This window comes from Nerophis lumbriciformis, linkage group LG36, assembly GCF_033978685.3.
Source record: "Nerophis lumbriciformis linkage group LG36, RoL_Nlum_v2.1, whole genome shotgun sequence".
Classification (NCBI taxonomy): Eukaryota; Metazoa; Chordata; class Actinopteri; order Syngnathiformes; family Syngnathidae; genus Nerophis; species Nerophis lumbriciformis.
The window spans coordinates 11,835,341-11,860,885 of NC_084583.2; the positions used below are offsets into that span (position 1 = coordinate 11,835,341).

Below are 25,545 nucleotides of genomic sequence, written 5' to 3' on the forward strand. Positions count from 1 at the left end.
ATAATAGTGAGAGTCCAGTCCATAGTGGATCTAACATAATAGTGAGAGCACAGTCCATAGTGGATCCAACATAATAGTGAGAGTCCAGTCCATAGTGGATCTAACATAATAGTGAGAGTCCAGTCCATAGTGGATTTAACATAATTGTGAGAGTCCAGTCCATAGTGGATCTAACATAATAGTGAGAGTCCAGTCCATAGTGGATCTAACATAATAGTGAGAGTCCAGTCCATAGTGGATCCAACAAAATAGTGAGAGTCCAGTCCATAGTGGATCGAACATAATAGTGAGAGTCCAGTCCGTAGTGGATACAACATAATAGTGAGAGTCCAGTCCGTAGTGAATCTAACATAATAGTGAGAGTCCAGTCCATAGTGGATCTAACATAATAGTGAAAGTCCAGTCCATAGTGGATCTAACATAATAGTGTGAGAGTCCAGTCCATAGTGGATCTAACATAATAGTGAGAGTACAGTCCATAGTGGATCCAACATAATAGTGAGAGTCCAGTCCATAGTGGATCTAACATAATAGTGAGACTCCAGTCCATAGTGGATCTAACATAATAGTGAGAGTCCAGTCCATAGTGGATCTAACATAATTGTGAGAGTCCAGTCCATAGTGGATCTAACATAATAGTGAGAGTCCAGTCCATAGTGGATCTAACATAATAGTGAGAGTCCAGTCCATAGTGGATCTAACATAATAGTGAGAGTCCAGTCCATAGTGGATCGAACATAATAGTGAGAGTCCAGTCCATAGTGGATCCAACATAATAGTGAGAGTCCAGTCCGTAGTGAATCTATCATAATAGTGAGAGTCCAGTCCATAGTGGATCTAACATAATAGTGAGAGTCCAGTCCATAGTGGATCTAACATAATAGTGAAAGTCCAGTCCATAGTGGATCTAGCATAATATTGTGAAAGTCCAGTCCATAGTGGATCTAACATAATAGTGTGAGAGTCCAGTCCATAGTGGATCTAACATAATAGTGAGAGTCCAGTCCATAGTGGATCTAGCATAATAGTGAGAGTCCAGTCTATAGTGGATCTAACATAATAGTGAGAGTCCAGTCCATAGTGGATCTAACATAATAGTGAGAGTCCAGTCCATAGTGGATCTAACATAATAGTAAGAGTCCAGTCCATAGTGGATCCAACATAATAGTGAGAGTCCAGTCCATAGTGGATCTAACATAATAGTGAGAGTCCAGTCCATAGTGGATCTAACATAATAGTGAGAGTCCAGTTCATAGTGGATCCAACATAATAGTGAGAGTCCAGTCCATAGTGGATCTAACATAATAGTGAGAGTCCAGTCCATAGTGGATCTAACATAATAGTGAAAGTCCAGTCCATAGTGGATCTAGCATAATATTGTGAAAGTCCAGTCCATAGTGGATCTAACATAATAGTGTGAGAGTCCAGTCCATAGTGGATCTAGCATAATAGTGAGAGTCCAGTCTATAGTGGATCTAACATAATAGTGAGTGTCCAGTCCATAGTGGATCTAACATAATAGTGAGAGTCCAGTCCATAGTGGATCTAACATAATAGTGAGTGTCCAGTCCATAGTGGATCTAACATAATAGTGAGAGTCCAGTCCATAGTGGATCTAACATAATAGTGTGAGAGTCCAGTCCATAGTGGATCTAACATAATAGTAAGAGTCCAGTCCGTAGTGGGGCCAGCAGGGGACCATCCAGAGCGGAGACGGGTCAGCAGCGCAGAGATGTCCCCAACCGATGCACAGGCGAGCGGTCCACCCCGGGTCCCGACTCTGGACAGCCAGCACTTCATCCATGGCCACCGGATGAAGGGGGGCAAAGGAGAAAGGAAAAGAAACGGCAGATCAACTAGTCTAAAAAGGGGGGTCTATTTAAAGGCTAGAATATACAAATTAGTTTTAAGATGAGACTTAAATGCTATTTGTACAGAATTTTAACTTTTCCTTTGCGTTTAGCATGTTTTTAGCATAACGCTTACACCTATGTTGGTCCGTGTGCCTTCCGTCCATTCTATTTCTAATTCTGAAACGCAAATAAAAAAACTAAATTGGAGCCGTTTTTCTATTTTTATTATTTATGGCAGATTTAAAAAAAAAAAAAAAAAGATTGATTTTCATGAAATTATTGCCACAAAATTGGCTTTTGTGCTGTTTTCTATTTATGTATTTTTATTTCTCCAGATAAACGCAAAAATCAAAATCTAATATATGTTTATCCAAAATGCAAAAATGTGTGATGACAAATCAAACCGGAAGCAGTATTTTAGGTCCGTGTACCTTCCGTTCATTCTATATATATATATATATATATATACATATATATATATATATATATATATATATGTGTGTGTGGATGTACAGGTATGTGTGTGTATGTATATATATATATATATACATACATACATATATATATATATATATATATATACATACATATATATATATATATATATATATATGTGTGTGTATATACATATATGTGTATGAAATACTTGACTTGGTGAATTCTAGCTGTCAATATACTCCTCCCCTCTTAACCACGCCCCGCCCCACGCCCCCACCCCCTACCTCCCGAAATCGGAGGTCTCAAAGTTGGCAAGTTTGACTTAACTTACGTCCAAAGAACACCATAACTACAGTGAAGCATGGGGGTGGAAGCATCATGATTTGGGGTTGTTTTTCTGCAAAGGGACCGGAACCTAGTGTGTGTGTCACTATCATTGGTACTTTAACTTTAACTTAACTTACGTCCAAAGAACACCATAACTACTGTGAAGCATGGGGGTGGAAGCATCATGATTTGGGGTTGTTTTTCTGCAAAGGGACCGGAACCTAGTGTGTGTGTCACTATCAGTGGTACTTTAACTTTCTATATGAACCGTGCCTGTTGTGTCAGACATTCATAACCTAATAATTCTATTCATAATCTATATGAAACGTTCCTGTGGCCGCAAGACAAATAATTTCAGAGACAGGTGGAATGGTTCTGTAGGGTTTACTGACTGCTGCACACAGAGCTGAAATAAATAAAAGAAATAATTTTATCATAATAATTATACTAACCATCATAGTAGGATTGCTTATTCGGGGTCTCTTTTTATATATATAATATATACTATATATATCTTTCAATAAATTGTTCCCTTTAATATTGAGTTCTCCTGTGTGTGTATGCATGACTTTGGTTTGTTCCACTGAATGTCCCTGGTAGCAGCATTCTGTATCCACGGTATCGCACAGGAGCATAGTCCCCCGGGTCGTTTCTATAGCAATGCTTATAGAGAAGGCACCTTCCCTTGTGTGCTTCCCCCTCTGTGCTCATCATCATCGTCGTCGTCACCTCCAAGCTGAGGGTGCAAAAGGGAGTCACGTCCTCCCACTCGTCTTTGGTTGCTCACCGGTTTGGTTTTCTGTTTTTTTGGTACATTTGTTTTATACATTCCAGTTCCGCCAGAGCGTCGGTCCCTGCTTACACACACACACACACACACACTCATGTACACTTCTTCATGTTACAGACATGCACGTATTAAGCAAGTCAGTCGCGCCCATTCACCCGTCGGTCACTCTCACAGGTTCCCACCTATTTTTCGCGGCGAGAGGAATAAGTGCGTCACATGTCAGCAGTCCGTTTACCGATCCGTGCAGATCGTTCCATCCCTTCATCCACGCCGTAGTCCTTTTCACCCTTGTCCTCTCCCTCCATGGTCCAGTTGTAATTCCATTCTTGATACTGTCCAGCTGGTCCACAACAGGAGATGTAAAAGGCAATGTGGTTTTTGTTTTTTTGTGGCTGTGGAATGAAGGCCTTTGTCGAGCCGTGAGCCTTGGCTGCCCTTCAGGTATTCTGTCAATAGTTCTGCTCCGTGAAGGGAAGCAGACCAAGTCCGTATCGCTTCCAGTGATGGACCACCAAGGGTCCCGGCGAGGAGGAACTTCTGAGAGGAATGATCTACAAGGAAAGGGGCTGTAGTGGCAACATGTGAAGAGAAACCCCATAAATGATTCGTCAAGTTTCTGGTCAATGTTTGTCCCGACAAAGGGACTTGTTCAGTGGAATGCGATTCGGGTTTTTGTTTGACCGCTTCAGCCATAGGCAGGCTCAGGTCAAGGCTTCTATGAGCGTGGCCCGCCGCTAGCGCGGCCCGGTGGCGCGAACCCTCTTGCCCCGCTTGCTGATGGTGGTGAAGCGAAACGGCGTGGTGAGGTCCGGTTGCTCCCCAGGCGGGAAACGCTTCATGAAGTGAACGTCCTGCTGGTTGGGGAGCGTGTGGGGGCCGCGGCGAGGGCGCCCTCTTTTCGTGAACCCCACATACCAGCCCGTGTAGCGTGCCGACATCAGAGCTGTGTAGTGGTTTTCCAGAACCTTCTCCACGAAGACGCAGTCGGCACTTCTGTTACTGGCCTTCTGAGGGAGCAAAGAAAGGCTGGGTCAGGACAGTGGAACGCCACCGTTCTTCGGTCGGCGGAACTTCTCTCACCTTTCCTACCAGCTTTCCCCGGCGGTTCATGCACAGGTAAAAGTTGGTTTCTTTGCCCCGGATTCTCACCTGGCTTCCAAAGGTGTCGGCCTCCACTACGAGCTGGGCTTGTGAAGGGACAGACAGAGGGACAGACAGACGTTAGAGCCACTGAAGACAATGCCGACAAGATCTGCTATGTTCCTTTTTTACAATCAAGCTCGTAGACTTAGTCTGGTCAGATAAGTCAATGAGCATGAACTAATTACGTTGTTGCGTCAGTTCTTGTTCATGGACTTAGATTGGTTAGATCTAGTCTAGTCCCACTGACCAGACTAAGTATGTGAGAATGAACTGGCGAAAGGACTTCTAACACAAACTGAACAGTCCAGTTCAATTTGTTTCGCCTCTTCATCACTTCATGTTCATAGACTAAGCTGGGTCAGATTTAGCCTGACTAGACTAGAGCTGACCAAGCTAAGTTAACTGCCGAAACATCTTCTAAAACAAACTGAACAGTTCATTAGAAGACGAGTCAGGCTTCATCACTACATGCTCACAGACTTAAATTGGTCAGATCTTGTCTAAGTCTACGAGGATTAACTGACAAAACAACTTCTAAGAGACAACTGAAAAGTTCAGTTCAGTTTTACTTAGAAGATGTTTCGCCTCTCATACGATCTGGCTTCATCAGTTCATGCTCGTAGACTTAGTCTGGTCAGATTTAGTCTAGTTAGTCTAGTCGAACTGACCAGACTAAGTCTACGAGCATGAACCGACAAAATGTCTTCAAAGACAAACTGAAAAGAGACAGTTCAGTTTGTCTGAAAAGACGTTTCGCCTCTCATTCGAGCAGGCTACCTCAGTTAATGCTCTTAGACTTAGATTGGTCAGACCTAGTCTGACTAGACTAGATCTAATCCATCCAAGTCAATTGACTAAAAACATCTTCTGAAACAAACGTTTCGGCCTCCACTACGAGCTGGGCTTGTGAAGGGACAGACAGAGGGACAGACAGACGTTAGAGCCACTGAAGACAATGCCGACAAGATCTGCTATGTTCCTTTTTTACAATCAAGCTCGTAGACTTAGTCTGGTCAGATAAGTCAATGAGCATGAACTAAGTACGTTGTTGCGTCAGTTCTTGTTCATGGACTTAGATTGGTTAGATCTAGTCTAGTCCCACTGACCAGACTAAGTATGTGAGAATGAACTGGCGAAAGGACTTCTAAGACAAACTGAACAGTCCAGTTCAATTTGTTTCGCCTCTTCATCAGTTCATGTTCATAGACTAAGCTGGGTCAGATTTAGCCTGACTAGACTAGAGCTGACCAAGCTAAGTTAACTGCCGAAACATCTTCTAAAACAAACTGAACAGTTCATTAGAAGACAAGTCAGGCTTCATCACTACATGCTCACAGACTTAAATTGGTCAGATCTTGTCTAAGTCTACGAGGATTAACTGACAAAACAACTTCTAAGAGACAACTGAAAAGTTCAGTTCAGTTTTACTTAGAAGATGTTTCGCCTCTCATACGATCTGGCTTCATCAGTTCATGCTCGTAGACTTAGTCTGGTCAGATTTAGTCTAGTTAGTCTAGTCGAACTGACCAGACTAAGTCTACGAGCATGAACCGACAAAATGTCTTCAAAGACAAACTGAAAAGAGACAGTTCAGTTTGTCTGAAAAGACGTTTCGCCTCTCATTCGAGCAGGCTACCTCAGTTAATGCTCTTAGACTTAGATTGGTCAGACCTAGTCTGACTAGACTAGATCTAATCCATCCAAGTCAATTGACTAAAAACATCTTCTGAAACAAACGTTTCGGCCTCCACTACGAGCTGGGCTTGTGAAGGGACAGACAGAGGGACAGACAGACGTTAGAGCCACTGAAGACAATGCCGACAAGATCTGCTATGTTCCTTTTCTACAATCAAGCTCGTAGACTTGGTCTGGTCAGATAAGTCAATGAGCATGAACTAATTAAGTTGTTGCGTCAGTTCTTGCTCATGGACTTAGATTGGTTAGATCTAGTCTAGTCCCACTGACCAGACTAAGTATGTGAGAATGAACTGGCGAAAGGACTTCTAAGACAAACTGAACAGTCCAGTTCAATTTGTTTCGCCTCTTCATCAGTTCATGTTCATAGACTAAGCTGGGTCAGATTTAGCCTGACTAGACTAGAACTGACCAAGCTAAGTTAACTGCCGAAACATCTTCTAAAACAAACTGAACAGTTCATTAGAAAACGAGTCAGGCTTCATCACTACATGCTCACAGACTTAAATTGGTCAGATCTTGTCTAAGTCTATGAGGATTAACTGACAAAACGACTTCTAAGAGACAACTGAAAAGTTCAGTTCAGTTTTACTTAGAAGATGTTTCGCCTCTCATACGATCTGGTTTCATCAGTTCATGCTCGTAGACTTAGTCTGGTCAGATTTAGTCTAGTTAGTCTAGTCAAACTGACCAGACTAAGTCTATGAGCATGAACCGACAATATGTCTTCAAAGACAAACTGAAAAGAGACGGTTCAGTTTGTCTGAGAAGACGTTCCGCCTCTCATTCGAGCAGGCTACATCAGTTAATGCTCTTAGACTTAGATTGGTCAGACCTAGTCTGACTAGACTAGATCTAATCCATCTAAGTCAATTGACTAAAAACATCTTCTGAAGCAAACGTTTTAGATGAATTGGTCGAATCTACTCTGACTCAACTATATCTGACCAATCTACAAACCCCGTTTCCATATGATTTGGGAAATTGTGTTAGATGTAAATATAAACGGAATACAATGATTTGCAAATCATTTTCAACCCATATTCAGTTGAATATGCTACAAAGACAACATATTTGATGTTCAAACTGATAAACATTCTTTTTTTTGCAAATAATCATTAACTTTAGAATTTGATGCCAGCAACACGTGACAAAGAAGTTGGGAAAGGTGGCAATAAATACTGATAAAGTTGAGGAATGCTCATCAAACACTTATTTGGAACATCCCACAGGTGTGCAGGCTAATTGGGAACAGGTGGGTGCCATGATTGGGTATAAAAACAGCTTCCCAAAAAATGCTCAGTCTTTCACAAGAAAGGATGGGGCGAGGTACACCCCTTTGTCCACAACTGCGTGAGCAAATAGTCAAACAGTTTAAGAACAACGTTTCTCAAAGTGCAATTGCAAGAAATTTAGGGATTTCAACATCTACGGTCCGTAATATCATCGAAAGTTTCAGAGAATCTGGAGAAATCACTCCACGTAAGCGGCATAACCGGAAACCAACATTGAATGACCGTGACCTTCGATCCCTCAGACGGAACTGTATCAAAAACCGACATCAATCTCTAAAGGATATCACCACATGGGCTCAGGAACACTTCAGAAAACCACTGTCACTAAATACAGTTGGTCGCTACATCTGTAAGTGCAAGTTAAAGCTCTACTATGCAAAGCAAAAGCCATTTATCAACAACATCCAGAAACGCCGCCGGCTTCTCTGGGCCCGAGATCATCTCAGATGGACTCTTGCAAAGTGGAAAAGTGTTCTGTGGTCTGACGAGTCCACATGTCAAATTGTTTTTGGAAATATTCGACATCGTGTCATCCGGACCAAAGGGGAAGCGAACCTTTCAGACTGTTGTCGACGCAAAGTTCAAAAGCCAGCATCTGTGATGTTATGGGGGTGCATTAGTGCCCAAGACATGGGTAACTTACACATCTGTGAAGACACCATTAATGCTGAAAGGTACATACCGGTTTTGGAACAACATATGCTGCCATCTAAGCGCCGTCTTTTTCAGCAAGACAATGCCAAGCCACATTCAGCACGTGTTACAACAGCGTGGCTTCGTAAAAAAAGAGTGCGGGTACTTTCCTGGCCCGCCTGCAGTCCAGACCTGTCTCCCATCGAAAATGTGTGGCGCATTAAGAAGCGTAAAATACGACAACGGAGACCCCCGGACTGTTGAACGACTGAAGCTCCACATAAAACAAGAATGGGAAAGAATTCCACTTTCAAAGCTTCAACAATTAGTTTCCTCAGTTCCCAATCGTTTATTGAGTGTTGTTAAAAGAAAAGGTGATGTAACAGTGGTGAACATGCCCTTTCCCAACTACTTTGGCACGTGTTGCAGCCATAAAGTTAATTATTATTTGCAAAAATGAGTTTGAACATCAAATATCTTGTCTTTGTAGTGCATTCAATTGAATATGGGTTGACAATGATTTGCAAATCATTGTATTCCGTTTATATTTACATCTAACACAATTTCCCAACTCATACGGAAACGGGGTTTGTATGTCAACTGACTAAAAACATCTTCTAAAACAAACTGAACAGTCCAGTTCAGTTTGCACACTAAAGTTGACTCCATCCACTGCTATGTTCCAGACTACAACAGTTTGATCCCGTTCAGTTTTTACACGACTGTAGTTTTAAGTACAGGAACAAGTGAACTCAACCTTTCTGTTTCATGTTTTGGGCAAGCATCTTGTGTGTTTACATTTGGTATTCTAATGAAAGAGTGCCAAAGCACAAATACATGACCGGAAAAAACACACGACTGCTCACTGAACTAAGAAAAGGATTTAGGCAAAAAGGAGCAGTCTACACGCGAAACTTTTTTTAAAAAAAGTGTTTTTTTCAGTCTACATGACATCAGAGTTGTTTTGAGGACTGCAGAAATCACAACGAATTGAAGCAATTAGCACCACAACAAAGGGTGCTGAAAACTTCTACTGGATACATCAGCTATTTTGGTACCTTAGACAACTTGCTACAGGGTTGGGTCAGAGGAGTGTTTTGTCCAAAACAAGAAACAACTGTAAAAATGACACATCATGAGTTCTTTTCAATTGAGTCCTGATTGGACTATTGGCAGACTAGCTCCACCCTCTTATGAACCATAGCAATCGCTACAAAACAAGTAGTTAAGTACCTTATCGATAGGATCAATTGTACTACTTGTATTTTCCTGGATGTAATAAAAACATGCAATCTCACTTAAAAATTAAATCAATCCTAAAATGATTTTTTTTCATAGTAAATTTAAAAAAATTCAATGTCCAACACTAGCAGTTTATCAACAACACCCCAAAGCCAAACAGGACATTTACGCCGCTTAAAAAAAATAATTTTGGATTAGTTTTTTTTCCTTTGTTTGCTCAAATCCCTCAATCAACTCCAGCTCAAAACAAAAATAAAAAAATAAAATATTTTTTAATTGTTTATTTTATCACTTTAGAGGCATTTTCATCAAATGACGTCACAGTTACTAATTAGTATACATTTTCATAACATGAGTTATTTTAATAATTCAAACCTGTGACATTATCTGGAAAAAAAAACCATTACATCCATCCATCCATTTCCTACCGCTTGTCCCTTACATGTTCGATATTTTTGTAAAGGACTGAAGTTAACTGAGAAATTTGAGCGAAAAATGTAAAATAAATACATTTAAAAATCCACACTGTTTTTATGCAAAAACTGAAGGACTTTTACGTCGGCTTTAAAGATAGTTAATTGACGGTTAATTGGTGGTGAGCATGCCATACTGTTTTGACTTTGTGGATTATTTTTGCATGTATTTCCATACTTGCCAACCTTGAGACCTCCGATTTCGGGAGGTGGGGGGGCGTGGTTGGGGGCGTGACTAAGAGGGGAGGAGTATATTTACAGCTAGAATTCACCAAGTCAAGTATTTCATATATATATATATATATTTAAGAAATACTTGACTTTCAGTGAATTATAGCTATATATATTTATTTTATTATATATGTATATATATATATATATATATATATATATATATATATATATATATATATATATATATATATAAAAGAAATACTTGAATTTCAGTGTTCATTTATTTACACATATACACACACATAACACTCATCTACTCATTGTTGAGTTAAGGGTTGAATTGTCCATCCTTGTTCTATTCTCTGTCACTATTTTTCTAACCATGTTGAACACCCTTTCGCAGGTACCCAGAAAGGTTTCGAGTACCACCAAAAAAACTGAATCTCTGAAGACAGTATAAAAATCTGTGTTAAAGGTGTACAAATACTGTTTGTATTATAAGCATGTTATTGTTTACAAATGAGAGTTAAGAGTTCAGTACTAAAAAAAAAAAAAAGAATGTGGCTTAAGTACAGTTTTTTAATTGAGCTGCTGCATTTTTTGGTTGGGTTGTTTATTTATTTTGAGTAACTTCTACATTTCTAAAAGGGGAGGAATGTAATAGAGTCTGTTGCCATCTCCTGGTGAATGTTGGCTATAGCGTACTGAGGTTACTTTTTGGTTGGCCAACGATTTACGTGGTGTTGCGCACCTGACGTCAAGTGTGTGAGTCTGTTCTGAAGTCTACAGTAAAGAGACGTACTTCATCACCTCTCCTGGTTATTGCCCCCAACTCAATATATTACAACAACATTGCTGTTTACAGCAGACAAACTGCTTTACGGTAGACGAAAACATGACTGCTGTTGTTGTGTGTTGTTACCGCGCTGGGAGGACGTTAATGAAACTGCCTAACAATAAACCCACATAAGAAACCAAGAACTCGCCTTCGATCATTCTACAGTTATAACGTGTTTGGGCAGGCACGCTGTTTATATTGTGGGAAAGCGGACGTGAATACAGGCTGTTGACACGTCACTCATGTCCGCATGGAGCTGGAGGGGGCGTGGCTTCCAGCTCCGCCTGAATTTCGTAAGAGGAAATTTGTCCCGGGAGGTTTTCGGGAGAGGCGCTGAATTTCGGGAGTCTCCCGGAAAATCCGGGAGGGTTGGCAAGTATGTGTATTTTTATTAAGAATGGGGAACTGAAGAACCTGTAGCAGGTTCAAAACAAGGTGTTTATAAAGCAGTTTCATAAATAATGCAAAAATAATTCAAATTGAACGAAAATATGTTAGCTCAGGGACCGCGTGGTGGAAAATCTATTCCCAAGTGGGCCGGGATGGTAAAATCATGGCATGAGAACTTAAAAATGAAGACGACTCCAGGTTGCTTTCTTTGTTTTACTTTGGCCAAAAATAGAACAAACACATTATGAAAACGTAGAAATCACAATTAATCCTCAGGACAAAACATTTCAAGTTTGTTGAAAATTCTGAGGAAATTGGTGCACAATGAGTTTAGACTCGGTCTCAGTGTATCTACAAAGCCAGGATAAAACTTTAAATCACAGTCTTTCAGGGACTGAACTATTTTAGGTATCAAATACCTCCTTTGTCATGCCCATGTATATCAATCCAGTGCTAACTCAACAAACTGTAAGAAACGCAGGTTAAAAACAATTCAAAAGGGTTAAGTTCACTTTTCTGGTGTTCGACAGAGACATTTTAGGGCAACGAGGGTGCCAAATGACCATGTGTTCGAAGCGGAATACATAAAACGGCAGGTTTTAAGTTTCATGTGGGTCGAGGAGGAGGAGGAGCCACCGTCCCCCTTTACTGTGTACCTCTTGCTTGCTTGCCTAGCAGAATTGCTATTGTGACATCCAGTGGACACATTTAGAACAGCACTTTCTTTCCGTACGTTGGTCTAAGACAGGGGTCGGGAACCTTTTTGGCTGAGAGAGCCATGAAAGCCAAATATTTAAAAATGTATTTCCGTGAGAGCCATATAATAATTTTTAACACTGAATACAACTAAATGCGTGCATTTTTAAGTAAGACCAACATTTTTAGAGTATAATAAGTCTCTTATTCTTTTCAATAACATTGTTATTCTGAAGCTAACCAATAATAAATGAAATACTTCTTACCATTAATGCGACTTCTTGAACAGGTACGGTAGAAAACGGATGGATGGATTAAAATGCATGAGAATGTTTTTTTCTTTGAATGTTATTTTTAACACTGTGATTACCAGCGGAATTATTCGTTAAGCAATGTCAGCTAAGATGCAGACATCAAAAGAGCCACATCTGGCTCTAGAGCCATAGGTTCCCTAACCCTGGTCTAAGAGAACCACGATTTAAATTCCATGACATAGTCTACAATATTAAGTACCGTATTTTTCAGACTATAAGTCGCAGTTTTTTTCATAGTGCAACATATATATGTTTTTTTCCTTTTTTATTATGCATTTTCGGCAGGTGCGACTTATACTCCGAAAAATATGGTAATACATACCGTAATGTAAAATTAATTGACTATCACGAATAAGTTGTTACTTTATTGTGCATATACTGATGGGATCACAGCTGAAGTGATTATTTTACTATCTCAGGATGGATATTTAATCTAAGTGTGCTTTTGTTTTAAATTTTGGAGATTTATTCATTTTTTTTCTCCCCCAACACCTTCAGAAATGAAACCCAAATTATGCAAAGACAAGATATTTTAACTTCTTGTATTCACAAGTTGACAAGACTCTGCAGCATCGCGTGGACATCGGGGGCGGTACCTCTGGATTGGCAGACCGGGGTGGTGGTTCCTCTCTTTAAGAAGGGGAACCGGAGGGTGTGTTCTAACTATCGTGGGATCACACTCCTCAGCCTTCCCGGTAAGGTCTATTCAGGTGTACTGGAGAGGAGGCTACGCCGGATAGTCGAACCTCGGATTCAGGAGGAACAGTGTGGTTTTCGTCCTGGTCGTGGAACTGTGGACCAGCTCTATACTCTCGGCAGGGTCCTTGAGGGTGCATGGGAGTTTGCCCAAACAGTCTACATGTGCTTTGTGGACTTAGAGAAGGCATTCGACCGTGTCCCTTGGGAGGTCCTGTGGGGAGTGCTCAGAGAGTATGGGGTATCGGACTGTCTGATTGTGGCTGTCCGCTCCCTGTATGATCAGTATCAGAGCTTGGTCCGCATTGCCGGCAGTAGGTCGGACACGTTTCCAGTGAGGGTTGGACTCCGCCAAGGCTGCCCTTTGTCACCGATTCTGTTCATAACTTTTATGGACAGAATTTCTAGGCGCAGTCAAGGCGTTGAGGGGTTCCGGTTTGGTGGCTGCAGGATTAGGTCTCTGCTTTTTGCGGATGATGTGGTCCTGATGGCTTTATCTGGCCGGGATCTTCAGCTCTCACTGGATCGGTTCGCAGCCGAGTGTGAAGCGACTGGGATGAGAATCGGCACCTCCAAGCCGAGTCCATGGTTCTCGCCCGTAAAAGGGTGGAGTGCCATCTCCGGGTTGGGGAGGAGATCTTGCCCCAAGTGGAGGAGTTCAAGTACCTAGGAGTCTTGTTCACGAGTGGGGGAAGAGTGGATCGTGAGATCGACAGGCGGATCGGTGCGGCGTCTTCAGTAATGCGGACGCTGTATTGATCCGTTGTGGTGAAGAAGGAGCTGAGCCGGAAGGCAAAGCTCTCAATTTACCGGTCGATCTACGTTCCCATCCTCACCTATGGTCATGAGCTTTAGGTTATGACCGAAAGGACAAGATCACGGGTACAAGCGGCCGAAATGAGTTTCCTCCGCCGGGTGGCGGGGCTCTCCTTTAGAGATAGGGTGAGAAGCTCTGCCATCCGGGGGGAGCTCAAAGTAAAGCCGCTGCTCCTCCACATCGAGAGGAGCCAGATGAGGTGGTTCGGGCATCTGGTCAGGATAATAATAATAATAATAACTCGGATTTATATAGCGCTTTTCTAAGTACCCAAAGTCGCTTTACATGTAGAACCCATCAATCATTCACACCTGGTGGTGGTAAGCTATTTTCATAGCCACAGCTGCCCTGGGGTAGACTGACGGAAGCGTGGCTGCAATTTTGCGCCAACGGCCCCTCCGACCACCACCACGTATCATTCATCATTCAATTCACCGGTGTGAGTGGCACCGGGGGCAAAGGGCGAAGTGTCCCGCCCAAGGACACAACGGCAGCGATGCCACCCGAACGCCTCCCTAGGGAGGTGTTTAGGGCACGTCCAACCGGTAGGAGGCCACGGGGAAGACCCAGGACACGTTGGGAAGACTATGTCTCCCGGCTGGCCTGGGAACGCCTCGGGATCCCCCGGGAAGAGCTGGACGAAGTGGCTGGGGAGAGGGAAGTCTGGGCTTCCCTGCTTAGGCTGCTACCCCCGCGACCCGACCTTGGATAAGCGGAAGAAGATGGATGGATGGATGGATGTATTCACAAATTCCTATTTTACTAATCTTGTTTTACTCTTAATTTTTGCTAATTGATGTTTTATGTGGCACCGGAAAAAAAAAATCCAGGTTTGTGAACCCTCACTAACAACGACAATAAGAAGATTTCTTTAGACGTGCAGTGCTGTTTTTAAATGACCGTAAGTCTTGAAGTATAGAAAGTATTTCAAAGGTTGAAATCTGCACTTTTGGGTGTTATAGGAGTTATTACGGTAATCTACGTCACAGCAACTCAGACCAGGAACAAAGCAGAGTGGGCGGGGTTTGTTTTCAGAGCAGCCAGCCCGAAACACATGTGTCAGGAACAGATGCGGTCTGGGCTCCCAGACCGTAGTCGAGGAGCGCAGGGGAGACGTTCCTCCAGGGCCGATGTACTTCGGGGCTAACAACCTTCACTTTACCCGGAAGTGGGTCTTTACAGCTGAGGGTGAATGACTAGGTCGGCGGTTTGTTGCAACTTTATGACTTTATTGGACGCAGCCATCCACCAAGCTAGAGCACCTGCATGCACTCATTGTCGCCGTTCCCTCACCTCTCTCGCCCACTCACTCACCTCACATGCTGTCATATCTTAAAGGGCCACACACACACACACATACGCTACTCTCATAACAACTAACAAGACATCATGGTGAAGCCAGAAGTCGAGTTTCTTAACATGGAGACATTCTCAATACTTGTGTCGAGCACAAAGAAAATAACATTTTAGTTAAATATAAGTTGTGTCTTGCAGCTATTTAAAATAGTTTTGTCATTTTGTTCTGGCCTGAAATAAATTGGCCCTTTGAAACATATTTGTGTGTTGTATGTAGACCACATTGCTTTCTGAGTTCAGTGATGCAAATGCATGTCAAATTGATCAACACATTGTATTATTCTCCAGTGCAATAACAGTACTGAAATGAAGGCTAAAAGGGCATTAATGGGAGCCTTAAAAAAAAAAAAAGGGAAAAAAAAGAAGTAACTAAATAGTTACTTTTCACAGTAACGCATTAATTTTTTGGTGTAAGTAACTGAGTTAGTAACTGAGTTACTTTTGAAATAAAGTAACTGTAACTAGTTACTGGGTTTCAGTAACTAACCCAACACTGCTTGTCTTGCACCGTTTACCAAGCCATACCACAACTATCGCCAACTGGATAACGATACTGTTCCAAAGTGAACTACGGTGGTAATGCAGCAACATGTGCCACCGATCCCACCGGATTAGATTTGATTCTGCCTTGAATCCCACGGTTCTAAAAAGGCTGATGAAACTGTCCCCGGTGGAACAGATGGTTTTAAGATAAGGCCGCCGACCACAAATGGGCCTCGTAAAGCCAAAAAGACAACAACACCCAGAGAGGAGTGAAGGGGAAGGCACAGACTGGATGTCTTCTCCCATTCTACAAACCCCGTTTCCATATGAGTTGGGAAATTGTGTTAGATGTAAATATAAACGGAATACAATGATTTGCAAATCATTTTCAACCCATATTCAATTGAATGCACTACAAAGACAACATATTTGATGTTCAAACTCAAATAATAATAATTAACTTAGAATTTCATGGCTGCAACACGTGCCAAAGTAGTTGGGAAAGGGCATGTTCACCACTGTGTTACATGGCCTTTCCTTTTAACAACACTCAGTAAACGTTTGGGAACTGAGGAGACACATTTTTGAAGCTTCTCAGGTGGAATTCTTTCCCATTCTTGCTTGATGTACAGCTTAAGTTGTTCAACAGTCCGGGGGTCTCCGTTGTGGTATTTTAGGCTTCATAATGCGCCACACATTTTCAATGGGAGACATGTCTGGACTACAGACAGGCCAGTCTAGTACCCGCACTCTTTTATTATGAAGCCACGTTGATGTAACACGTGGCTTGGCATTGTCTTGCTGAAATAAGCAGGGGCGTCCATGGTAACGTTGCTTGGATGGCAACATATGTTGCTCCAAAACCTGTATGTACCTTTCAGCATTAATGCTGCCTCCACAGATGTGTAAGTTACCCATGTCTTGGGCACTAATACACCCCCATACCATCACACATGCTGGCTTTTCAACTTTGCGCCTATAACAATCCGGATGGTTCTTTTCCTTTTCGACGTCCACAGTTTCCAAAAACAAATTGAAATGTGGACTCGTCCGACCACAGAACACTTTTCCACTTTGTATCAGTCCATCTTAGATGAGCTCAGGCCCAGCGAAGCCGACGGCGTTTCTGGGTGTTGTTGATAAACGGTTTTCGCCTTGCATAGGAGAGTTTTAACTTGCACTTACAGATGTAGCGAGCAACTGTAGTTACTGACAGTGGGTTTCTGAAGTGTTCCTGAGCCCATGTGGTGATATCCTTTACACACCGATGTCGCTTGTTGATGCAGTACAGCCTGAGGGATCGAAGTCACGGGCTTAGCTGCTTACGTGCAGTGATTTCTCCAGATTCTCTGAACCCTTTGATGGTATTACGGACCGTAGATGGCGAAATCCCTAAATTCCTTGCAATAGGTGGTTGAGAAAGGTTGTTCTTAAACTGTTCAACAATTTGCTCACGCATTTGTTGACTAAGTGGTGACCCTTGCCCATCCTTGTTTGTGAATGACTGAGCATTTCATGGAATCTACTTTTATACCCAATCATGGCACCCACCTGTTCCCAATTTGCCTGTTCACCTGTGGGATGTTCCAAATAAGTGTTTGATGAGCATTCCTCAACTTTATCAGTATTTATTGCCACCTTTCCCAACTTCTTTGCAAAAAAAAAAAAATAAATGTTTATGAGTTTGAACATCAAATATGTTGTCTTTGTAGCATATTCAACTGAATATGGGTTGAAAATGATTTGCGATTCATTGTATTCCGTTTATATTTACATCTAACACAATTTCCCAACTCATATGGAAACGGGGTTTGTACGTGAAGGCCGCCGTGTAGCATCCTCACTTCCTCAAAAAGTGGTTAAAAATAAATCCCTAAAATGGTTCCTACATGACCTTAGTCAACAAAGGGGTGAAAATAAATCAATACCCCCCAACTCTCCCCCTGCTTCATCACCACACTCTTGCCTCACAGGCATGACCTGCTTTCTTTTCAGTCTTTTGGAATGGTTTCCCACATATCTCGCTGGAGCAACTTGTTCGAGAAAGGACGCGACACGTCAAAGAACGCCTCCTGCTCATTGATTGCGTGCAGTTTAAGAACGGGTCGGACGCGATTGCGCTGAAGGTGGAGAAGAGGATGCGATGGGGGGATGGACACGTTAAAGAATGGTGGGAGGCGGGGAGGGAGAGGAGGCCTGCTGTTTTAAACCGAGAGGAGACAACAGCAAGGATGAGAAATCAATGCGCGGATCAATGAAGAAGATGAGTTTCTAACCAGCCTCTAAATGCTCACTTCTTCATTCTTTTTTTTTTTTTTTGTATTCTATACCTTCCCTCTCTCGCTCATTTTCTGTCTTTCGCTGGCGAGTGAATCATTGAGTCAGCAGCCAGTCGATGAGGTCTTTGTACTGCAAGACAAGCTCCAATGCCCCTGTGCCAAAGCCCGGGGAGGCGTGTCTGTGTGTGTGTGTGTGTGTGTGTGTGTGTGTGTGTGTGTGTGTGTGTTCTTATATTCTTGTATTTCTACCCTTCTTGAGACGTCAACAAGGAAAAGTAGCTTCCATATGAGGACTGAAATATTGGTCCCAATAACATTGCATCTAATAATAAATAATAATAATACATTTTATTTATTAGGCGCCTTTCTGGGCACTCAAGGACACCGTACAAAATCAAAACAATCAAATCAAATCAATTTTTTTTTTTTTCATAAAATTATTACTTTTATGTAAAATTATTACTTTTTAATGCAAAATTTGTCATGTAAAATTCTGACTTTTATCACAATTTAGCCAATTCTTTTGTTGTTCTTGTAAAATAGAGAATTTTTTGGTGTAAAATTCCTATTATTATTATGATATTGCCAACATTTTTAAGTTTTCCTATAAAATTGTGACTTTTTTCTTATAAAATTGAGAACAATTTGTCATATTCTTTTTGTTTCTGTAATATTGCAATATTTTCTCGTAAAATTATTACTTACTTATGTAAAATTATTATTTTTTAATGCAAAATGGTGACATTAGTCATATAAAATTCAGACTTTTAAAAAAAAATATTGCCAATTTTTTTGTTGTTCTTGTAAAATAGACATTTTTTGAGTACAATTTCAATTATTATAATATTGCCAACATTTTTAAGTTTTCTTATAAAATTGTGACTTTTTTCTTATACAATTGAGAATCATTTTTCACATTCTTTCTGTTTCTGTAATATTGCATTATTTGTTTTCATAAAATTATTACTTTTTTATGTAAAATTATTACTTTTTAATGCAAAATTTGTCATGTAAAATTCTGACTTTTATCACAATTTAGCCAATTTTTTTGTTGTTCTTGTAAAATACAGAATTTTTTGTAGTAAAATTCTTATTATTATTATGATATTGCCAACATTTTTAAGTTTTCTTATAAAATTGTGACTTTTTTCTTATAAAATTGGGAACAATTTCTCATATTCTTTCTGTTTCTGTAATATTGCAATATTTTCTCGTAAAATTATTACTTATGTAAAATTATTACTTTTTATTGCAAAATGGTGACATTAGTCATATAAAATTCTGACTTTAAAAAAAAAATATTGCCAATTTTTTTGTTCTTTTTGTAAAATAGAGAAATTTTTTGAGTAACATTTCAAATAGTATTATAATATTGCCAACATTTTTAAGTTTTCTTATAAAATTGTGACTTTTGTGTCTGTTTTAAAAGTGCTCCCCCTCTGGTCAATATATGAAATAACAAGTGTGTGTAAGAAATTGAAATGCGCCCCCTTTAGCCAAAATAATTAAAAACATATATATATATATATATATATATATATATATATATATATATATATATATATATATATATATATATATGTATATATATATATATATATATATGTATATATATATATATATATATATATATATATATATATATGTACCGTATTTTGCGGACTATAAGTCGCAGTTTTTTTCATAGTTTGGTCGGGCTCCAGTGCGATTTATATATGTTTTTTTCCGTCTTTATTATGCATTTTCTGCAGGTGCGACTTATACTTCGGTGCGACTTATACTCCGAAAAATACGGTATATAGAGACATATTGTAATAATTTGAAGTCAATAATGAATGTGTTGACTTTTTTCTGATAAAATCGGGAACAATTTCTCATATTCTTTCTGTTTCTGTAATATTGCAATATTTTTTCGTAAAATTATTACTTTTTTATGTAAAATTATTACTTTTTATTGCAAAATGATGGCATTTGTCCTGTAAAATTCTGACTTTTATCACAATATTGCCAATTGAGAAATGTTTTGAATAACATTTCAATTATTGTTATAATATTGCCAACATTTTTAAGTTTTCTTATAAAATTTTGACTTTTTTTCTTATAAAACAATTTTTCATATTATTTCTGTTTCTGTAATATTGCATTATTTTTTTTTCATAAAATTATTACTTTTATGTAAAATTATTACTTTTTAATGCAACATTTGTCATGTAAAATTCTGACTTATCACAATTTTGCCAATTTTTTTTTTGTTCTTGTAAAATAGAGACATTTTTGGAGTAAAATTTTAATTATTATTATAAAATTGCCTACATTTTTAAGTTTTCTTATAAAATTGTGACTTTTTTCTTATAAAATTGGGAACAATTTCTTATATTCTTTCTGTTTCTGTAATATTGCAATATTTTCTCGTAAAATTATTACTTTCTGATTACTTTTTATTGCAAAATGGTGACATTAGTCATGCAAAATTCTGACTTTTATCACAATATTGCCAATTGTTTTGTTGTGCTTGTAAAATAGAGACATTTTTAGAGTAAAATTTCAATTATTCTCATAATATTGCCAACATTTTCAAGTTTTCTTATAAAATTGTGACTTTTTTCTTATACAATTGAGAATAATTTTTCACATTCTTTCTGTTTCTGTAATATTGCATTATTTGTTTTCATAAAACTATTACTTTTTTATGTAAAATTATTACTTTTTAATGCAAAATTTGTCATGTAAATTTCTGACTTTTATCACAATTTTGCCAATTTTGTTGTTGTTCTTGTAAAATAGAGACATTTTTGGAGTAAAATTTTAATTATTATAATATTGCCCAAATTTATAAGTTTTCTTATAAAATTGTGACTTTTTTCTTATAAAATTGAGAACAATTTGTCATATTGTTTCTGTAATATTGCATTATTTATTTTCATAAAACTATTACTTTTTTATGTAAAATTATTACTTTTTAATGCAAAATTCTGACTTTTATCACAATTTAGCCAATTCTTTTGTTGTTCTTGTAAAATGGAGAATTTGTTGGAGTAAAATTCCGATTATTATTATGATATTGCCAACATTTTTAAGTTTTCTTATAAAATTTTGACTTTTTTCTTATAAAATCGGGAACAATTTCTCATATTCTTTCTGTTTCTGTAATATTGCAATATTTTCTCGTAAAATTATTACTTTCTGATTACTTTTTATTGCAAAATGGTGACATTAGTCATGTAAAATTCTGACTTTTATCACAATTTTGCCAATTGTTTTGTTGTGCTTGTAAAATAGAGACATTTTTAGAGTAAAATTTCAATTATTGTCATAATATTGCCAACATTTTTAAGTTTTCTTATAAAATTGTGACTTTTTTCTTATACAATTGAGAATAATTTTTCACATTCTTTCTGTTTCTGTAATATTGCATTATTTGTTTTCATAAAACTATTACTTTTTTATGTAAAATTATTACTTTTTAATGCAAAATTTGTCATGTAAAATTCTGACTTTTATCACAATTTTGCCAATTTTGTTGTTGTTCTTGTAAAATAGAGACATTTTTGGAGTAAAATTTTAATTATTATTATAATATTGCCCAAATTTTTAAGTTTTCTTATAAAATTGTGACTTTTTTCTTATAAAATTGAGAACAATTTGTCATATTCTTTCTGTTTCTGTAATATTGCATTATTTATTTTCATAAAACTATTACTTTTTTATGTAAAATTATTACTTTTTAATGCAAAATTCTGACTTTTATCACAATTTAGCCAATTCTTTTGTTGTTCTTGTAAAATAGAGAATTGTTTGGAGTAAAATTCCGATTATTATTATGATATTGCCCAAATGTTTAAGTTTTCTCATAAAATTGTGACTTTTTTCTTATTAAATTGGGAACAATTTCTCATATTCTTTCTGTTTCTGTAATATTGCAATATTTTCTCGTAAAATTATTACTTTCTTATGTAAAATTATTACTTTTTATTGCAAAATGGTGACATTAGTCATATAAAATTCTGATTTTTAAAAAAAAAATATTGTTTTGAGTAAAATTTCAAATAGTATTATAATATTGCCAACATTTTTAAGTTTTCTTATAAAATTGTGACTTTTTTCGAGTAAAATTACGACTCTTTTCATAAAATCGCCACAATTTTAAGCTTTTCTTGTAAAATTGCGACTGTCATTGAGTAAAATTCCAACTTTTATCATAATATTGGACAAATGTTCAGTTTTTATTGTAAAATGTTGACTCACGACTTTCATTATAACACTGGCAAGTTTTTTTTAATGAAATTGTGACCTTTTTCATGTGAAATCCCAACTCATTTTTCACAACAAGCCTTTTTATATTTGCATAGTATGTATATATTATTAATGTTGTAAATACAAATATTTATATATCTAGAAAGGGTGGTCCTAAAGAGGTAGGCATTTTCGGAAGTCTCAAGAAGGTAACAAATACAAGAATGTGTGTGTGTGTGTGTGTGTGTGTGTGTGTGTGTGTGTTTTCTTGTATTCTTGTATTTCTACCCTTCTTGAGACGTCAACAAGGAAAAGTAGCTTCCATATGAGGACTGAAATATTGGTCCCAATAATATTGCATCTAATAATAAATAATAATAATACCTTTTATTTATAAGGCGCCTTTATGTGCACTCAAGGACACCGTACAAAATCAAAACAATACAATCAAATTGGATAAAAAACAACAAAGATATAGAAGAAAAAATGATTAGAATGAATAAGCAGTCAGGAATAGGTGTGTTTTGAGTCTTGATTTTTGAAGAGGGATATTGAATCTAAGTTACGAAAGTCTGGTGGTGCTGAGTTCCAAAGATGTGGGGCAGAGCGGCTGAAAGTTCGGGCACCCATGGTGGACAGTTTAAATAAAGGGACAGTGAGATGGATGGATGAAGAGAATGTCTTATTTGCACCCCTGGTGGTGAAATCTATCAAGATGAGGGTGGTCCCAAAAAGGAGGGATTTTTTTCAAATTGACTGTGTGTCGGTTTTAAAAGTGCTCCCCCTCTGATCAATATATGAAATAACAAGTGTGTGTAAGAAATTTAAATGCGCCCCCTTTAGCCCAAATAATAAAAAAAAAAAAACAAAAAAAAAAAAAAAAAAAATATATATATATATATATATATATATATATATATATATATATATATATATATATATATATATATATGTACCGTATTTTTCGGACTATAAATCGCAGTTTTTTCATAGTTTGGCCGGGCTCCAGTGCGATTTATATATGTTTTTTTCCGTCTTTATTATGCATTTTCGGCAGGTGCGACTTATACTCCGGTGCGACTTATACTCCGAAAAATACGGTATATAGAGACATATTGTAATAATTTGAAGTCAATAATGAATGTGTCGACTTTTTTCTGATAAAATCGGGAACAATTTCTCATATTGTTTCTGTTTCTGTAATATTGCAATATTTTCTCGTAAAATTATTACTTTCTTATGTAAAATTATTACTTTTTATTGCAAAATGGTGACATTAGTCATTCAAAATTCTGACTTTTATCACAATATTGCCAATTGTTATGTTGTTCTTGTAAAATAGAGAATTTTTTTGAGTAAAATTTCAATTATTATTATAATATTGCCAACATTTTAAAGTTTTCTTATAAAATTGTGACTTTTTTCTTATACAATTGAGAATAATTTTTCACATTCTTTCTGTCTCTGTAATATTGCATTATTTGTTTTCATAAAACTATTACTTTTTTATGTAAAATTGTTACTTTGTAATGCAAAATTTGTCATGTAAAATTCTGACTTTTATCACAATTTAGCCAATGTTTTTGTTGTTCTTGTAAAATAAAGAACATTTTGGAGTAACATTCTGATTATTATTATGATATTGCCAACATTTTTAGGTTTTCTTATAAAATTGTGACTTTTTTCTTATAAAATTTAAAACAATTTCTCATATTCTTTCTGTTTCTGTAATATTGCAATATTTTCTTGTAAAGTGATTACTTTTTTATGTAAAATTATTACTTTTTAATGCAAAATTTGTCATGTAAAATTCTGACTTTCATCAAAATTTTGCCAGTTTTTTTGTTGTTCTTGTAAAATAGAGAAATTTTTGTAGTAAAATTCCGATTTTTATTATGATATTGCAAATATTTTTAAGTTTTCTTATAAAATTGTGACTTTTTTTCTTATAAAATTGAGAACAATTTCTCATATTCTTTCTGTTTCTGTAATATTGCAATATTTTGATGGTTAGTTTTTTATGTAAAATGATTACTTTTTAATGCAAAATGGTGACATTAGTCATGTAAAATTCTGACTTTTATCACAATATTGCCAATTTTTTTGTTGTTTTTGTAAAATAGAGACATTTTTTTTGTAAAATTCTGATTATTATTATAAAATTGTGACTTTTTTCTTCTAAAATTGAGAAGAATTTCTCATATTCTTTCTGTTTCTGTAATATTGCAATATTTTGATGATTAGTTTTTTATGTAAAATGATTACTTTTTAATGCAAAATGGTGACATTAGTCATGTAAAATTCTGACTTTTATCACAATATTGCCAATTTTTTTGTTGTTTTTGTAAAATAGAGACATTTTTTTTGTAAAATTCTGATTATTATTATAATATTGCCAAAATGTATACGTTTTCTTATAAAATTGTGACTTTTGTCGAGTAAAATTACGACTCTTTTCATAAAATCGCCACAAATTTGAACTATTCTTGTAAAATTGCGACTGTCATTGAGTAAAATTCCAACCTTTATCATAACATTGCACAAATGTTCAGTTTTTCTTGTAAAACGTTGACTCGCGTTGAGTAAAATTACGACTTTTATTATAATACTGGCAAGATTTTTTTAATGAAATTGTGACCTTTTTCATGTGAAATCCCAACTCATTTTTCACAACAAGCCTTTTCATATTTGCATAGTATGTATATATTATTAATGTTGTAAATACAAATCTTTATATATCTAGAAAGGGTGGTCCTAAAGAGGCAGGCATTTTTCAGAGGTCTCAAGAAGGTAACAAATACAAGAATGTGTGTGTGTGTGTGTGTGTGTGTGTGTGTGTGTGTTCTTGTATTTGTACCCTTCTTGAGACGTCAACAAGGAAAAGTACCTTCCATAAGAGGACCGAAATCATGCTCCCAATAAGGAAAACCATTGCATCTAATAGAGAATGTCTCATTTGCACCCCTGGTGGTGAAATCTATCAAAATGAGGGTGGTCCCAAAAAGGAGGGGTTTTCAAATTGACTGTGTGTCGCTTTTAAAAGTGCTACCCCTCTGGTCAACATATGAAATAACAAGTGTGTGTAAGAAATTGAAATGTGCCCCCTTTAGCCAAAATAATTAAAAACATATATATAAATGTATATAGAGACATATTGTAATAACTTGAAGTCAATAATGAATGTGTCGACTTTTTTCTGATAAAATTGGGAACAATTTCTCATATTCTTTCTGTTTCTGTAATATTGCGATATTTTCTCATAAAATTATTACTTTCTTATGTAAAATTATTACTTTTTATTGCAAAATAGTGACATTAGTCATGCAAAATTCTGACTTGTATCACAATATTGCCAATTGTTCTGTTGTTCTTGTAAAATA

At 37.2% G+C, this 25,545-nt stretch overlaps 1 protein-coding gene across 2 annotated transcripts in view; it reads right to left on the minus strand.

Moving 5' to 3' along the window:
* Positions 1-2,996: 2,996 nt before the first annotated feature.
* fgf18a (fibroblast growth factor 18a) overlaps positions 2,997-25,545 on the minus strand; it is a 46,981-nt gene continuing 24,432 nt past the window's right edge. For both annotated transcript variants that reach the window (XM_061930076.2, XM_061930075.2), the window contains exons 4-5: positions 4,489-4,595; positions 2,997-4,415 (exon numbers count right to left, since the gene is read on the minus strand). In XM_061930076.2, coding sequence (XP_061786060.1) covers positions 4,143-4,415; positions 4,489-4,595 — 380 coding nt within the window. In that variant the 3' untranslated portion in view covers positions 2,997-4,142. The remainder of the gene's footprint in view (positions 4,416-4,488; positions 4,596-25,545) is intronic.